Genomic DNA, 19248 nt, shown 5'->3' with positions numbered 1-19248 from the left:
TAGCAGATTTTTGAACACGTTGAGCATGTGGGTTTTCAATTATACCTTCAGGGGGAAAAAATAGAGATCAGAGTGGGAGAAAGCACTGTGTATAATAATAAGAGGTTTCAGATTTTGTAAGTCTAGGCTTAAGGGAGGGTTCTTCATCTTAAATTGGATGAATGCTTAGATTAGTTAATATAAATTTAAGTTTTAAAAATTTTATTATTAATTAACTCTTCTCTTTGTCTCTGCATTTACCTTCCCAGATGTTCCAGCCTATCATTTTACTTATTCTCATTCTTGTATTATTTTCATCACTTTCTTACACAACAATATTTAAACTTGTCTTCCTTTTTACACTGTTTTTTGTACTGTAAATCTTTCATCATTTACCATTCATTGTAGTATTTTCAGTTTGTTTATTTTGTTCACCCTTCAAGACAAGAAGTAAAAGAAGTATAATTTCTGTAGTAATCAATGCTATAAAAACACTGAAGACTGCTTATTTCTTTAAAAAGACACCTCTTACCACTACCAAATTCAATAAGAAGCCCAAGCATTAAAGTATTTCAGGTAAGGATGTAATTGTGATTTTTTTTATATAAGTCATTGTAATATTTTTCTTTTGCATATTAAGCTGTACTCTTCTTGATAAATAATCGTAAGAATGGTTGTAAAAATTGACTAAGTCTGTCAGTTATTTCTCAGTAGTTGACTATTATGATAACTGAAAACCTAGACATTCACGAGTTGGTGTCACATTTCAAAATATAGACAGATTTAGAAAGTAACTTTGCTAGATTCTATCAGACTAACTAGTTTTGATATCCAGTAAATGGCAATGAAAACTATGGTGAACAAATGAAATGTGACCATCACAGAAACTCAATAATTTATTGCAATGCTGGTGGTATTCTGTCTAAAAAGATGTGTTCAGAAGCATGAGAGTGAATTAGGCCTTAGTTCATTGAGAAAATGGTTATAGCCCTCCTACTGCATTTAACCAGTTCCAGTCAAAACAGCCATTTCTGCCTTTACCTATTATACTTGGACATTCATTGCTGATTAGATGTGTTGTCTGGAGTTCTGTCCTCTATAATAAATAGATTACCACACAGAACTGCCTCCATAGCAGACAGTTGAGTAAGGAAAATATGGTCATTCTCTAGAATTTCATTAAATCGCAATCCAAGGCCAGTAGCAGAGTTCCAGCGGGAGTGGATCTCTAGTATAAACTCAGGTGAAACTGAACATCCCCCTTTCTCCTCATCCTTAAAATGGCCCAGATAGGTTCCATATATCTGAAGTGTCCTATTCTGTCCATCTTATTGACTATTTACCCAATAGAAAGCTGGAATGCACCACTGCCACCAAGATTCAGAAATACCAACATTCGTGGAAGTTATGTACTCAGAAATGTTTGCAGGTTGGTTGGTGAATACGAAAATCTGTGGTAAAGTGAGGTATCTTGCACTTCAGCATCAAGAATAACATTGGAAAATTTTTGCTCTACTACAAAAATTGGTTCTAGTAACAATCTCCTGAATCCTCATCCCCCAGTACCTCCATTTCCCTTTGAGTATTAATTAAAAAGAAGAAGAGGAAGAGGAAGAAGAAGGGAAAAAACTTCACAATAGTTGACAATTCAGTTTAAAATAACTGCTCTTATTCAGTCATCAGTTGATGAACACCTGGGTTCTTTCCATAGTTTGGCTATTATTTATAATGTTGCTTTTGAACTTTGGGGTGCAAGTGTCCACTGACTGATAAATGGGTAAAGAAGATGGAATGGAATATTACTTAGCCATCAAAAAGACGAAATCTTGCCATTTGCAATGACACGGATGGAACTAGAGTGTATTATGCTAAGTGAAATAAGTCTGTCAGAGAAAGGCAAATACCAAATGATTTCACTCATATGTGGAATTTAAGAAACAGAATAGATGAGCATATGGGGGGTGGGGGAAGAAAGAGGGAAATAAACCATAAGAGACTCTTACAGATAGAAAACAAACTGAGAGTTGAGGAAGGGAGGTGAGTGGGGGATGGTCTAGATAGGTAATAGGTATTCAGGAGGACACTTGTGATGATGAGCACTGGGTGTTGTATGAAAGTGATGAACCACTGAATTCTACTCCCTAAACCAATATTGCCCTGTATGTTAACTCACTGGGATTTAAATAAAAGTTTGAAAAGAAAAAATAAGAAAAAAAAGGGAAAAAAAAGAAAAAATAAGTGAAAAACCACATCACATCCTTTTAAAAATACATGGATATATATATATATATATATATATATATATATATATTTAAACTTACAAGGGAAATCTCAATATGTATAAATTACTAATAACCTCCTCTAGAGAGCTTTCTAACAGTGAAGGTAATCCATTTACATGAAATAGCTTTGCCAGATCTGGTCAGAGCCTGCTCCTAACCCTTTTTCTATATGATGCTGAAAAAGAACATAAATACATCTTAGTTTAACAATCAAATAACTAGATGATGATAATAAATGATAGCTAACATTTATTGAGAACTGAAAATTGTATGTTAAATTTCATTTAATTCTATAAAGCACAGAATTATACTAAAAATAACTTCTCTTAATCTCCAGGTTTTTAAATTTCTTTTTGGTTTTTATTTTGTTTTATTCTGGAAGGAAGAGAGATCTGGAGTGAGGAGTAGTTAGTCAACAGAATCTGTCACTATGTACTTCTGACTTTTCATCTTAGAGATTCAAAAGGCTAGGTAGATGGGACGCCTGGTGGCTCAGTCAATTAAGCGCCTGACTTTGGCTCAGGTCATGATCTCATGGTTCATGAGTTTGAGCCCCGCATCAGGCTCTGTGCTGAAAGCTGGGAGCCTGGAGCCTGCTTCAGATTCTGTGTCTCCCTCTCTCTCTCTGTGCCTCCTCCACTCACTCTCTGTCTTGTCTCTCTCAAAAATAGATAAACATTAAACAAAACAAATTTCAAAAGGCTAGGTAGAACGTCACGAGCCACTTGGGTGGCTCAGTCAGTTAAGCATCTGACTCTTGATCTTAACTCAGATCTCACAGACGCGAGATCAAGCTCTGTGTATGGCTCTTTACTGACAGCATGGAGTCTGCTTGGAGTTCTTTTTCTCTCTCTCTCTCTGCCCCTCCCCTGCTCATATGCACTCTCTCTCAAAATAAATGGATAAACTTAAAAAAAAAAAAAAGAACTTAATGACAAAAAGAAATGAAATAAGGTAAATACTATATTTAATCAATCATTCAATCACTGATTCAATCAAATCAAGTTTACTTTACAAAAAATCTCAGTGGAAACAACCACTTTAAAAATCAAAGTCTGTGTGTTAGATCCTTGATAAGCCTCAAGTCTGCCATCTCAGCGAGACCATTTTGTCAACAGAACTGAAAGTAAATATTCAATGGCTGAAATGTATCTGAAATGTTTATTGCCTTTGAAGCCAGATACATCCACCAAAGCAATGATTCTCAGGTACTTATGGAACATTTGGTGGTTAATGGAGGTGTTATAAGTTGTGACAATGATGGAGAAGCTCCGTTGGCAGTAAGAGGAAAGGAGTCATAATCTCAAATAATTGTCCCACCCAAATTGTAAATATTGTCCCTCTGATGAAGCATGATATGCAGTGCATATGTTCAATTCAGAAGTATCATGGATATTAACTACACTGTGTGGCTTTAAGAAACAGGCTTGAGAATTTTAACTTTCTTTATGGTGAGAAGAAGGATCAAGAACTAAGTATCTAGATCAGTGGTTTTCAATCCTGTCTGCACATCAGCATTCCTGGTATGTTTCTAAAATTGAGGCCCTACCTCACTAACTGAAAGTGAATTTTTGAGTCCAGGTATTTGTATTTTCTTAAACCCTGAAGAATCATTTCTTGAGATGTTTGAGTTATCTAAAATATGTACACACAGCCTAAACCAAAGCTAGGGTAAGCTATGTGATACCCACTATATACAATCAAAAGTTGTCTAGGTTTCAGTAGCCCTTAAAGTTTCATCATTTGCCCTTGCCACTATGACAAAGCGGTTCTAATTCCACAGTGGTGCAGTGTTAGAAACTCTTAATACAGGTTCTCAAAATCAACATACATAATCAGAGTAGACAAATAGGAATAATATATGACAGAAAGGAAAATGAACATGGGCAGTGTGTATGTGCAGGGTCATGCACACACCTGGCGATATAGGCACATGCATGCGCTCCATTAAAGCCTCAAGATGACCCCACACATACACCCTGACAATCTACCATTTTGGGGATTTTTATGCAGTTATCTCTGCCACAAAGCTTCCCATGTGGTGCACTACAAACGCTCCAGGAATGATGAGTGCCAACGGACTCTACCATCCAAACCAAGATGAGAAAGCATACACAAGAGATGTGACAATGCAGCAGATTACATAGATCCTTTGTCTGTTCAACAAACATTGTAAAGTGATGGCTGTTAGGTACAAAGTAAAATTTGGTTTTTACTCTTTTAGCACTTTTTATTGGTTGCCTGACCAGGACAGATATGTAAACAGCTAATTGTTTAAGTGTAAAACCAGTGTAAAAACAAAAAGGCTCGTGGTTGCAATTTATTTTGGACACTTGACAGCATGTTAGATTTCCCCAAGAAAACAATAAAATCCTGAGGCTTTCTTGGATGGAATGATACCGTAAATAAACAAATACAGGGGTGCTACATATACCTCAACATGTCTTGTGGCCTGAATAAGAAAGGAGAGGCTTACCAAGACAGGTCTGGGCTGATCAAAACACCAGCCTCATCCTTAGACCTGAAGATAATTCAAACAAGTAAACCTTGTTGCAGAAAATTCCCTTGCATGCACATTCTTGGGCGTAGGAAGGAGTGTCTTTGGTAATTTGGCCTGGATTTAAGAAAAAAATTTAGTTGGCTATTTTTAAGCAGAGCTACTCAAACTCATAAAACAAAGGAAAATTCAGTGCTGAGCCTGGAATGTGTATTGGCCTGCATTCTCCAACCTTCACTTCAATTCGTGTGGTAGAGTGGGATATGGTTATTTAATCGGCTGCCAGAGAATGTCAGCTTGGTAACTAAGTCTGAACTCCACATATTGGTGCAGCATTCGCAGCTGTCTTCCAGTAGAACTACAGCCCGCTTCCGTCTCGGAGTCATGCTTCAGGTCAGATGCGCTCATTGAATGTAAGGATTGGGGAGAACGTAGTGGAGGATGATATCACAAAGTGAGAAAAGTTGGCTGCTCGTTAAACTGCTGGAATTTGGTACAACTCAAAAATAGTATTCACGAAGACACTACTGCTTAAACTCTAGTTATAAACCAGTCAGGCCTAATGAGAGATCATTTTGATTCTCTGTAGTTTTGAACTAGCTTTGGTAGGGGAAGTGATTGCATCCATATTTTGATTAGATTAACCTTTGAGTACGTCCTGGTATTCTCAATAGCTTGTGGGATTCCAAAGGGAAACTCATACAGAGTAAGAAAGCTTTATGGCCTGGACATGACAGGAAATCCTTTATAGAGGCAATAATGAATGTGATAACATACCAAATGCTTCTCAGTAGTGCTTTTGTGTGATCAGTTGGGACGAGGGGAAGTGATGGTAGCTGTTTTAAATGTTGGTCCTTCCGACAGTCTGTTCAGAATCATAGAATCTTTTAAGATCCTTTCCATAGAACTTAATAAATACATTTCAATCCATGCCTTCTCTGCTTAGAGACTCACTCACTCTACACTACTCACTCTCAGTTTTAAAATAACTCTGTGGCTTTCCTAGTGAAGTTGTGAGTTAATTTTTAAACATTTCCAGGAGCAACTTTCAAGTACTGTTATAACTTCACTTGATCAGAGAATAGGAGCAGTAGGGGTGACATCCACCTCTTTAAAAAAAGAGGAGAAATTTCAGAAATTTCTACTTTTCACTGCCCATTGTTAAGCCAGGCTATATCATTCTAAAGAGCTTCATTGTATATCTCAGATGTTTATATTTAATAAACTTAAATATGCTGACATTTTCTGATTATTCAGTTTCATTGTTAAAATTACAAAACGCTTTTAGTTCATAGTTGTATAAGTTTTTCTATAGCTATTTTTCAAAATAGGGTACCATCAAAACTCAATATCTGAAAATAAAATCACAAAATTTTATAAATATAAACTTTACTGTGATATAAGAATATGTAGTGAATTTTAGCAGTTATTCAGCCTTTTAAAAAGTATTCATGTTGTGTTTTAGAATGTTCTAAACCAAAATTCAAGCTCAGTTCATAATATTTTGCTTTTGTTTTGATTATTTTTCTTTTAAGTTATTAGTATATTCTCAGATATATTAAATAAATAAGAGTTTTTATCTTATACGAAAATAAATATTAAATATTAAATATGGAGGATAGCACAAATTTAAAAATTAGAACCTTTTAGAAAAGTTTAGAGCCCTAATTCACTTCCTAAAATGCAAATGTCCTGGCAGTATTAAGAAAAGGTGCAGCAGGGCGCTGGGGTGGCTCAGTCAATTAAGCGTTTCATTCCTGGTTTCTGCTCAGGTCGTAATCTCATGGTTCATGAGTTTGAGGCCCGTGTAGGGCTCTGCGCTGATGTTCAGAGCCTGCTTGGGATTCTTTCTCCCTCCCTCTCTCTGCCCCTCCCCTGCTCTTGCTCTCTCTCTCCCAAAATAAATAAACTTAAAAAAAGAGAGAGAGAGAGAAGAAATGATGCAACTATTTCAGGAATTTTTATACTGCATATGCCAGAGATGGAGCTCTGGAAATGATTGATTCTGAAAAAAGTGTGTTCTTTATTTTCTGTAGTCCCTTCTGAGTGCTTTGAGTTGAGTTGCTTAAATATGTACATTAACAAACAAGACGTATTAAGTGACTATCAAAGGCTGGCAAATAGCATTTGTTCCTCTCTGAGGTTATCCAACATAATGTACCTTGAAAGTCCACAAGTCAGCTCTTTTAAGTTCATGTCGAAAGTACTTGCCTTAACCTATGCGTTGAAAATTAAGAGGGTGTGAGGGGCAGAAAGAAGCGTATCAGTTTGCCTACTGGCCTCAAATGATTTCGTAAGGAAAGGGAATTTAAGAGTTTGTTTTTTGAAATATACCTGATAGAGTCTATTATTTCTTAAAGTCAGAAAACTCCACTTAGCATCTACTTCATAATTCCCTTTCTTGTTTTTCATGAACATGTGCAACTTTTGCACAATCCATCTCATTTCCTCTGTATCATTAACTCCCGGATAGGGAAAACAGACCTCAACTTTTTAAATTTTTGTTAATGTTTATTTATTTTTGAGAGAGAGACAGAGAGAGCATGAGTCAGGGGAGGGCAGAGAAAGAGGGAGACACAATCCAAAGCAGGCTCCGGGCTCTGAGCTGTCATCACAGAGCCTGATGCAGGGCTCGAACTCACAAACTGTGAGATCATGACCTGAGCTGAAGTCAGGCGCTTAACTGACTGAGCCACCCAGGCGCCCTCACATACCTCAACTTTTTAAATAGAACAACTTAGGTGTCAGCTTCAGTCAGTCATTTAGAACTTCAGAGGGAGAAGTTAACAAAGTTAACAAAATCAGCAAAATTAATTTACTCTGGATTATAGGTGACTCCCAGGAATCTGAGCTCCTATACCTGAAAGGAATTGCATATCTGCTGAGGCACCAGGGCCACTGCATGGAGGGTGTTAGCATTACTCTAACTGCTTAGATTCCATGTAGGGAGAAAAGCCACAGTGAAGCAGCCAAAGGAGGTATTGACGGAAATTAGGAATCCCTCAGCCTTGGATGTCACAAATCTTGAGGTGAGAAAGCTTTTCAAGAGAACAAACTCATGTCCTCACCTTAGAGGGAATATAATTTGCTCATAAGTAGCTATTTGTTTGAAGTACTGATATTTGTAGAAAGTGGATAGATTCAGACAAGCAGGGTAAACTCAGAATAGATAAGAATGAAGTCATGGGAGTTTTCCTGTGCAAAATATTTCAGTGGCAACAACATCAACAAAAGAATATAGCGTCAGGGCAAGCACAGCCTTGTGGGTACTGTGTTTTTGTCTCATGTGGACTTATTGAGAGGCCTTGGTGTGGACCATGGGTCTGGGGGCTCCAGAGAGTGCTCTGATTGAGTAGGGGGCAGGGCTGCGCTGAACTGGGGCTTATGGCCTGTCTATACCCTTATCTTTAGATTTTTTTACTGTAGCCTTCCCACACCATGATGTCACATTTCTTTCCACCTGGGCACCCACCCATACAGCATCCTGTTCTGATCTTCCCTCTGTCTCCCCACTCCATGTCTTGTGAAACGGATTCTTTTCCCAGGCTGCAGTCAAAGCTTACCTATATTTATTTGTTCCTTCCAGTCGCTTCTGTGTTCTAGCTCTTCTTTTATGTGCCAAGATGTGACTAGCCAAGATGTAACTGCTTCTTCTGTCAATGAAATTTTATTAGTCACAAACGGGAGATATAGTGCTACCACCTAATGATGATACATTGAACATTTGTGGTAGAAGATATATGTGGGCTAACAACTCTCGGAGAAGGCGGGGGACTTATTGCTGTATCTTCAAATTATACTGGCTAAATGGCCTCTCAGCCCCACAGTATTGCTAGAACTTCCTTTCAGAGAGAAGTGACTCAGGGCAGCCCTCTTGTGGTGGACCAATGTTCCCAAGGTTCTTTTCTAGAATAAGAGGTAGCCCTAGAATAAGAAGTAGTACTTTTATTATTTAGATTTTGTTGTCATCATTATCAAAATCTCCTAGCTCAAGAATCTGGAAATAATATAATGAGATGCTAAAAACTAATTTGAGAACAGTAAGCAAGATCTATCTCTAGTTTTAAATAGCCCATACTTCTAAAATGTTTTTGTGTTTTGTTTCTTCAGAATACAGACCAGTACTTAAAAAGAACAGATAGTTTAAAACTGTTTTTTTTTTTTAAATATTTCTGTCATCTGGAAATGCCTGTACATAAGCCCCATGACAGATCTGCTTGGCTAAAAACGCTGTTGACATGCCACCAGCCCTCAGAAAGAAGAGAGAGCCAGCATCCCATGATTCCAGAGGGAAGACATCCAGCACTGGGGAAATAAGCACATTCACTGAAACACAACAATCTAAATATGTAACTTTCATGGGTAATAAATACTCTGTGTGTGACTCTCATAATTTTATAAACCAAAACAGACTCTTGTATAAGTATCAAAATTATATTTCTATCACTAACACAAAATCCAAACTCTGTCATTCTAGGACTAAAATAACACAGGACCAAATTTGACAGAATTAGCTGTGGAACTTTAAAAAATTAAGAAACCTTGGCCTCATCACTGGATGACCTGATTCCAAAAATCTGAGGGCAAGTTCCAGCTTTCATAATTTTTTTTTATATATAATTCTCTGAGTGATTGCAGTGTCCAGTAAGTCTGGAAGTGCCACAAGTTTGTGGTCACCTTGATGGAATGGGGACCACCAGGAGAGGCTCTTTGCTTTCATTTGTAAGTTTATTTCAAGGTCGTGGGCTGCTCAGAATGTGGACAGTCAATGCCACAGGTTACATTTCAGGAATCTTCAGAGTTGACCAAGCTTGCTGCAAACAAGGATTTATCTGATTCTTCTTCTGGGCCTTAGGGTCCGACAGTATACCTGGCACAGAGTTGGTGCTCACAGATATTTGTTACACGGAATGCTAATTGGAGTGCCCAAGACCTCTCCCTAGAAATGGAAGATAATTTAAGAGTCAAGAGAGTCCTGCTAAGCAACTGAGACCCTATATCATAAAGTATTATGAAAATTGCAAAACATGCATTATTCTAAAGGAAAGGATTATTTTAAATATGACATCTGTAAGAGCATCTAAATTTTAATATGCATTAGAATGGGTTCAGTTTTTTTTTTTAATGTTTATTTTTGACAGAGAAACAAAGCATATGGGGGGAGGGGCAGAGAGAGAGGGAAACACAGAATCCAAAGCAGGCTCCAGGCTCCGAGCTGTCAGCACAAAGCCCAACGTGGGGCTCGAACTCACAGACTGCAACATCATGACCTGAGCCAAAGTCGGACGCTCAACCGACTGAGCTACCCAGGCGCCCCGAGTTCAGTTTCTCAAAGTCACCACTTTTCCAATTTTTTCCATCTCCTTGCCAAGGAAAGTAGAAACACAGTACCCTTTCAACTGGTAGATATGGTTCAAGAAGAAAAGAAAAAGAACAGAAAAACTATACAAGCAAGAAGTCAGAAGCCACCCAGCCTCATACACAACCATAGTTGTCACAGCATAAAGAGACTAAATAAATAACTACTTTGTGATGCTTCAAAATCATCACTTAGATGCAAACTATAAATTAAATGTGTACTGGCCTGCTAAAGGCAAAATTGGAGCATCTATTTCCAGATTTCCTTCAACCACTAAATGAAAATCCATTTGTCTTTGCATTTTGACCCAAGATTTATATTATCTCAAGACACAGCCTCTTTAGACAAGCTGTCATCAAGGTAAATACTCTGCTATTTGATTCCTGTGCTGTACTTGGAAGATGGAATGTCATCTCCCTCATATGGACTTAACAGAAAACTGCACTTAAAAGTTGACAAGGCCAGAATTCAACCTCTCATGCCCCAACCCCCTATCCCTGGGTTCTATTCCCTTCCCTTGAACTCCATGGAATTTTAAACTTCAAGGCACTCCACCAAGAATGAGAAGACCAGAATTCTATTCCTGGCTTTGCTAGTAAGTGGCTCTGTGACCTTAAGCAGATGACCTAACATCAGGGCCTCTTTCCTCAGCTATAAAATGAGAGGGTTGACTAGATGATTTCAGAGGTTCTTTCTGGCTCTAGAATTCTCTAAATCTAGAAACACCTTCAACTAGAAACATTTATGTACTCAATATTCCTTTTTCACCCTTTCCAAAATGTTTTAGTTTGTGGCCTAATATCATTATGCATGTAGACCTTTTCAAATCCTTTTCAGGATTCTCTTTTATGTTTCTTGAAGCAGCTCATGTTGCTGCATTTACTTTACATTAAATATTATGTTATACATGTCCTTATCCCTTAGCTATACTTTGAATTAGGATCAGTATGTCACCAGATATGCATGATTCTTCCAAATTCTCTTCAATATACAGAGCAATTATTTGGGCCAATTTCATATTTGAAGGTGTAAATATTGAAATGGTTTAAAGTAATCTAGAGTATACAACAAATTGCATTTTTGCCATAATGTTTTCAACCATTCTGATAGCTGCTTGAAAATGTCAGGCACTTCAAGATATCTGAATATCATTAAAGGGCTGAATATACCAGCATCGGTCTTTTTAATCCATTCGTTTTACATACATACCAGTAGGAATGTTTCTCAAAGTTTTCTTAAAAGTTTTTAGTGGAAAGATTCAAAAGCATCTGCACTGAATATTTATTGCCTTTGTATGCTTTCATCTTCTGGGTATATAATACAGCATGGAAATTGAAGCTACTACATACAAAAAAATTATTCAACAAAAGGGTTGCTAAATACTAGAATAAGTGATATACCTGGAGTGAAATTCTTGTCAGTGTCTCTCCCTAGTTTTTGATTCTGTGTAATTTAAGGTCGGTTTTACCATGAAAAGAAGTAGATAGAAGCACCTGCAATAAATAATTATTGGGGCTTCCATGGAAGGGGGGCATTCAAATAGGTACTATTGAGTGATACTATAGAGTATAGCCCAACATCATTTCTCCCATACTTAGCTGCATATTATCTGAAGTTCTGATAGGATTTAGAAAAGTCTTGATTCAATTCACAAAGGACTCATGGAAATTAAGAGGTTTGGAATGGAAGAGAGTGTAGGGGGAACAATGTTATTAGATAATTCTGTAGAGGTCCTTTGGGGCAATCCCTTGCCCCACCCCATGATTATCCTCCTGTCCTGGTAAGGTTAGAGGCAGAAATAAACCAACTTTTTTTGTGTGCTTGGCACTAAAAGTGTCCCCTCATACTCTTACAACAACCTCATGAAGTAAATATAATTATCCCTTTACAGATGAAACACACTTGAAAATTCACACAGATAAGTGGTGGCAATAGAATTGAAACCAAGACCTCTGTGGCAAAATTCTCGCATCTCCAGTTAGAAAAACCAGTTCTGGGGAGCCTGGGTGGCTCAATCTGTAGGCATCTCACTCTCGATCTCAGCTCGGGTCATGATCTCACAGTTCATGAGTTCAAGCCCTGCATTGGGCTCTGTGTTGATCGTGCAGAGCATGCTTGGAATTCTGTCTCTCCTTCTCTCTGCCCTTCTGCTGCTTGTGCTTGCTCTCTCTCAAAATAAATAAATTAATTTTTAAAAATTTAAAAAGAAAAGAAAAGAAAAACCAGTTCCAAGCTCTATTCCTCCACATGATGTTTTTCTACAAACTTCAGCAAGATACTTGCCATCTCTCAGCCATGGTTTTATCAGTAAGATCAGGGTAATAATATCTACAGATATATTTGCTATGAGGGTGAACTAGGATAAAGATATATTCTAAGTACTTAGCCCAGAGCTTTGCAGAGAGCTGTCTCTCTATGAGTAATCACTATTATTGCTATAACTATTATTACTGTTATTGCTTTTGAAATTATGATGCCAGGCTTTCAAAACACAGAGCATGATTTCCTTCAATTGTACTATATGTACTAACGCGTTACCATGGGCAGGTTACTATAATTAAACTTTTGAGGTCCCCATGAAATATTCATATGGAAGCAGGCAAAAATAACGTGAAAGTGAATATGTAACATTTTAATGACCACACAGAGGAAATTCTTCAGACTTGAGGATAAGATCTTAGTATTTAAACCCTTAAATGGCTTATTTGCTAAAATAGACACAGAATTGTGTTAGACACTTTCTTTAACTCAGTTAAACCAAACATGAGCAGATGGATGCATGTACAAGTTCACATGCAACCTGCAAATGTTGCTGGAGAGAGGCATCTTCCCTGGCATTTCCAGGAGAGATCAATTTGGCCATGGTTTAGGGAGCCTCTCCATATACTTGGGCTGTGGTACACCTCAACTGAAAACAAACACATGGGCATCTCATTGGTTTTTTTCCCTCCCATAATAAGTGTTATTCTTTTCTATGGTCTCTGGCTTCCTCTAGCAGAAAGACATCACTATTGTAGATAGAGACAGCAAGCTGTCATAGAAACACAAAGAGTATGAGGCTGGTCTGTATATATGTCCCACTCCTACTTTATTTAAAGACAGAAGTTTGATACGTTTTCACAAATCTTTGGAGATTAAACATATTACATACATATATATATATATTAAATATATTACATTATATATATGTGTATGTGTGTGTGTGTGTGTGTGTGTGTATATATATACATCTATAAAATTGTTGCACATGTTGTTATGCCACATCCAGACACCAACTTCTCAGGGCACTGAAGAGTACATTCTGATTCTCACTGAAAAAGGGAAAGAGAGAAGTATGCAAGGAAATAATTCTTGACTATAAAGAAGGAGGTGACTTTTTCAAATAACCTCTAAAATTGGCCATTGTCATTGTGTGATATTAACACCAGCCCTTTTGGCAAGTTTGAAAATAGTGGGCTCCATTATAAAAGCTAAAAATGTCCTGGACCTGGAGTTGTTTACCCAGAGTATGAGCTGCTCTAAAGTTACAGAGCTCTGGTTGGAAGAGTGGCTTGAAGGCCGCCTCCAAGTATCTGACGTCACAGGAGTCTCAGCTGCTGCTGTGACACTGACCTGAGCGGCTTCTTGATTTGTGAAAGGAGTGAAGGTTTAAAAGGGATTTGCCAGTACTGCTCTCTTGCATGGTTGGACGTATTTTGCATTCCCATTTTCTGCAAAGAAGCAAAATTCACCGAGCTGAGACTTTTGTCTTTAAAAAAAAAACCTAGCTATCCTTCCATTGCTAGATTGACCAAATGGAACATCCATAGGATTTCTCCCCAGAGCTAAAAGGTATGTTTCTTCCTAACCGTTTGAAATCAAGTGATTCATTCTGGCAAAATATAGAGGGGCTACTGCTGATGTGTTTTAAACTATGGGCACTGTTTAAGTGCAAGATTATTTCAACATCTGCCTGTTCCAGTGTCTGCGTCTGGGCTGTAAAAACAGTGGGGCGGGGTGCATAACGGATTTTACTGACGCCCAGGGATGAGAAGGTCCAGCTGCTGTGAGTGGATTTCTCAACTCTGGACTGACAATGACATCCGCCCTCTGAAACTGTTTTTAAAACACTGCTTCTCAGTACTTTGAACAGCACTTTGCCTACTGTAGGATTTCACTAAATGTATTTATTAGAATGTTGTTTTTCATTAGGATGAAGACTTCTTACATTTGCAAGTAAAATTCAAAACCCATGAGGTTATTGGTATTTGAAAATTACAAAGAAAAATAAACGTAGTTCATTCAAGATGATGGCATTTGCTCACTACAGGAGTAGTGTTTCTGTAATTTTAGTGGAAGTGTGTGCCATGCATAACCGACTAATCTGTAATTAGAAAGGGACCTTACCACTACATCTTCTATTGTTTAAGCGAATTAATTTTAGATACTTAAAGTCTCTTTCAAAGCTTTTATTTTTTAAGAGAAGTAAAATCAGTACACCTATATTTTGGGTGTTTTCTAGTTTGAGTGTCTAACTGGGGGAAAAACAAGGAAGAAGAAGGTAATAAAGTGAGAAGACAAAAGTATTTCTTCAGACTTGCATGTAGTAGTGTCTCTTTGACCCTTTTGGAACACGAGGAACATGTTGAAATAGCAAGAAATAGCAATAAAAAAAATATTCCTTTTTGCCCTGCAATCAAATCAAATCATCGTTGTCTTTGGAAAGATGCATTTGCTAGTAAAACAATAGGAGAGGAATAAGGTCTGTTAATTAGCTGAAATGATGCAAATGATTGATAGCCTGGAGGAAGAGCTAGAGAATCTTGATGCATAACTCTGATGGGTATAGGCATGGGAATTCTAAATCCCTCAAAGTTAGAAGCAAAGCATCTCTAGGACCAATGATTTTTCTAGGAATTTTGAGTAGCACGGTGCGTAGCATGCCAACATTCATTTGTAACCTCCTACAAATGAAAAATCTTTGATGATAGGAAAAGTATGTTTAGAAAAAGGAGATGGGAGAGCAAAAAACAATACTTTGAACCAAAATCTCAGAAGAGAGAAGTACCGAGAGAGTCAGCTCCCGTAATGCTGATTTGTTTGGCTAATGTCCAGTTTCCAGTTGGGGAGATGGTGGGTAAAATGGTACTGACCCAGGTGTAGTGAGAATGGAACACTCCTCAAAGAAGTGTTCCTGTGACCACACTGAGGCTAATTTGAGAAATTAAAATAATTTATTGTGAGACTCCTAAGTTGCTCTTAAATGTTGCCTGCTAGTGGGGCCTAAGTAAGCAGAACTATTTTCCTCCCATCACCATACTCATGCAACCCACTCACAACCCAACAATTCTGACCTCCAGTCTCGGCCTCAGGGACTCGGAAGTAGGTTACACGGATTGTATAGTGCTACCTTGGAGTTGTTGAGAAAAGAACGTGTGCATGACTGAGTAATGCAGCTCACTCTACCCTTTTACAGTTGCTCTAATAAATTTTTATTCTGAATGAAATTGTGCACGGAGTGAATTGATAGAGACACAGGGAGGGATGCAGATAGCAGTAATCCTTCCTTCTCTCCCACATAGATGCCAATGTCTGTGGGCGAAAAAGAGTGACAACTAGAAACAGAGAACTTTTGTATTTGCATCAGTAGAGAGCAGTGAAAATGAGTTTTAGAATCTGCTGAACCACTTTACCCCATAACTTCTCATCATAGAACATTAAGTCCCTCCAAAGTTGCCCCCATTAGTTGATTTTTTTAATATTTAAGGAGAATTATAATAAAAACAGTTTTATATAAGATTTATCTATCCAAATCTTTGCTAACAATACAAAATTTTCTGAATATTCAACTTGCCACTTTCAAGTATCCTAAAATACTTGAAAAATAATGAGGGCAAACAAGGAAAACATGAGAGTTCACACAATTAGATTTGCTTCTATTAATTTTCTAACTTAAAAAAACGTGAAAATCTTCAGTTTTATTCTGGAGAAAGAAAACATAAAGAAGGATAATTGAAGGCAAGGAAGGAGGGAGGGAAGAAAGAAAAAGAGGGAAGGACAGAAGGAAGAAACCAAGGAACAGGCATTTATTGAGCAACCACTATGGTTCAGAATGATGTGAGAGACTTTTATTAAGCATTCTCTCTCTTATGTTCATGTAATCCCTGCAGTGACTCTATGGACCCCATTTTACTTTTGGAGGAGAAAGCAATAAATTCAGTCATACTATATTTGACATTTATAACGAGACATAGATTCTAGGAAGGCAAAATAAATCCTCCCACAAAAATTGGCACAGATATTGCTCTATAGGAATTTTCTTTCAAAGGCTTGGTTTTGATCCATAACCATTACATTTCCTGGCACTAGATGGGGGTCTGGCCCTGGAGAGGGGAAGCTGTGTGGATTGGCCCTTGTCCATAGTAAATGATGAGTGGTCTTTGCAGTTAAGTGCAGGATTCTGTCTGCTTTGGGAACATTACCTGGGTTCATATATAGTGCTGTTTTACAAGGGGCAAGCCTGAGTTAGACTGAGTTAGACTGTAAAGAAAAGAAAAAAGAAAAGAAAGGAAAAGAAAAGAAGAAAAGAGAAAAAAGAAAAAAGGAAAGGAAAGGAAAAAGAAAAAAAGAAAAGAAAAGAAAAAAAGAGGAAGGGTCTGGCATCTTTTAACCTTTTAACCCTGGTCTGGAGTGGTTCTAGAAGAGTTAGCAATAGAAAGAAAAATTGCGGCCATTTGTACATAACTATAGGAGACACTTTATGATGATTTCTGAACATTTACAGTGCTTAAAGACAGGATGAATCATGGGTGGTCATAGCACCTCTTTTCCAGCTAGCCTGAAAGAAGTATGTTTTTTTTCTATAATTTCCTTGGTTCGTTTCCAACTATCTCTTGAGGTCTTAAACCACTCATTCCACTCTTCCTAAGAAGTCCTAGTGTTAACTACCTGCTAGTGAGCAAGATAGTTTCAGCTCACAGTTAATTACATATGGTTTTAAAGCAGTCTACCAGTCTAAAAATAAGCACTGTCTGCATTTCCTGTGGAATAATTATTAGATGAACTTAAAAGATTACTAGGTAATCAAGATTAATGACAGAGTCTCCAAAACAAACAGAAAACAAAATCATGTATATTCTTTACTATCTTCATTTTGTTAGGTCTTCACTGACGTATTTATTTTGGGCAACTAGCATTGGTAATGGCAGGTACATGTGGTCCCTGGCTCATTGGTGTGGGAGGTAGTCAAAGGAAGGAAGGATGACAGAGAAGATGGAAAATGGGATTAGAAAAAGAGCATGGCTAAGTGGATAAAATGAGACATGATAACATCTCAAGTGGCTAAATCTGAAATTACTTCTTTTTCTTGACTGGGTTAGTCATAGTATTGGGAGTGTCAAGAAGTAGGTAAAAATGACCAAAGTGTCTGTGGGAAATAGTTTAAGAGAAGAATAACAATGTAGATCTCAATGTTTTTAAGCTGTTTTTGAAGGTGGAACCCTCATATAGCACTGACATTTTTTTATCCTTATTAGTCTGTTATAATTCACTGATAGATTGCAGCTCAAACTATGTTTGGAACAGTTTACCACTTGGATATGCATGCTCAGAACAGTCTGATAAAAATAAAATTAATCTTCAATGTTTATCTTATATTTGGGACACGAAATATGCAGCCATCTTCTGCAACTACAAAATGGGGCTTGCTGCCTGGTTATGTTGGCTTCATTCCACAGCACCAACATCCAAGCAGCTATAGACCCTGGGGGCACTTTGCTCATAATTAGCATAAGCCACTACCTGGTAAATTAACACATTTCGGTCATGGCCTAGAAACCTGAAGATACAGACTTTTAATAGACATGATTATCTTAGATGATGGTTTAAACATTTTAAATATGCTTTTCTACCCACTAATAAATGTCTATGTCTTTCTTTTTAAGTACGCTCTACACCCAACTTGAACTAATGACCCCAACATTAAGAGTCGTCTGCTCCAATGACCCAGCCAGCCTGGCACCCTATATGACTTTCTTAATAAAAATTATTTTTAGTAGAAGTCAGACCAATATCTTTTAAAGCAAAAAATAGGGAAAATGTTTAAAATTTTCAAACTATCTTGCATGCCATATGCCATTTAATCTTTATAACAACCCTGTAAGTATCTTCCATTTTAACATAAATAAACTAAATCTCAGAAATTTTAGATGACTTATAACAAAGTTACCAATGTGGTATTTTAAATTTCATCTTCAAACCCTAAACACGCATACCCTAAAAGCTAGAAATCTATTTCAGTCACAGCCTAATGTGATCAAGGATATCCTTGCAAAATGAGCAAACCATTTTCTTCAGTGCTCTGTATTCAGTAGCCTAAACAGATTTGAATATATGGTCCATTAGAAGAAAATGAGAGAAAAGTTTTAACATGTGGCTCCCAGGATAACTTTGTTGTTTTTACATTTTCCTTGATGAAGTAAAATAATGAAGATATTTTTATGATTTAGTTTGTCCTTTTTTTTGCTGATACATCAGTCCCAGATCAACTGCCAACTCAGGTTTCTTATTAATACAATAATCCCATTTGGCATGGGCTTTAACTCTGAATATAAAATTGAAACTGTAGTCCAACACTGTTTCAGGACTTTAATTCATAGAAACATGTATTCTGGTTGCAACAGAAAAGGAGTAATTCTGTTGCAGTAGAATTTACCACGGTTGTGTAGATACATGGCCATACAGTTGAATTTCATACTACCACTCTTAGTCACAGAAAAAATTCCATCTTTAGATTAGATAGTTAAAAAGAATGCTTACATATCACGTATGTATTTAATTTTGCTGTCTGATTTCAGAAAGGGGGAAAAAAAGTCTTTGGACAATACTTACTTTTTGACTGTGCTAGTCCTTCTTAAGCAGATTGTTAATCATCTCCTCTCTTCTTTTAAGGGCAGTGTTCCTATGGTTTGTTTATGTCATGGCTCTTAATAAAATGATAATGTGTTTTCAAAAAGCAAATGGATTTGGAACTCTTTCTTGTTATGTTTATATTAGGCTTTATTTTAAAGGCAAGTGGGACTGCTTCAAATAAAACAACTCCAAGCTTCCAAGAAACAGTTAAGAAGGCAGAGACAAGCAGAAATACCCCTTCA

At 37.2% G+C, this 19248-nt stretch overlaps 1 protein-coding gene across 3 annotated transcripts in view; it reads left to right on the top strand.

Annotated features, from left to right (window-relative positions):
- SOGA3 (SOGA family member 3) overlaps positions 1–19233 on the top strand; it is a 62388-nt gene extending 43155 nt beyond the window's left edge. The window contains exons 7-8 of one of the 3 annotated variants that reach the window (XM_042987138.1): positions 249–555; positions 19165–19233. In XM_042987138.1, the coding sequence (XP_042843072.1) occupies positions 249–359 (111 nt within the window). In that variant the 3' untranslated portion in view covers positions 360–555; positions 19165–19233. Of the gene's footprint in view, positions 1–248; positions 556–7589; positions 7739–8868; positions 9057–19164 lie in introns of those variants that run through there. The other 2 variants (XM_042987139.1, XM_042987137.1) reach the window with 2 other exon arrangements.
- The last annotated feature ends 15 nt before the right edge of the window (positions 19234–19248 follow it).

This window comes from Panthera tigris, chromosome B2 (assembly GCF_018350195.1).
Source record: "Panthera tigris isolate Pti1 chromosome B2, P.tigris_Pti1_mat1.1, whole genome shotgun sequence".
Taxonomy (NCBI): domain Eukaryota; kingdom Metazoa; phylum Chordata; class Mammalia; order Carnivora; family Felidae; genus Panthera; species Panthera tigris.
This window is presented reverse-complemented; position numbering and strand designations above follow the sequence as displayed.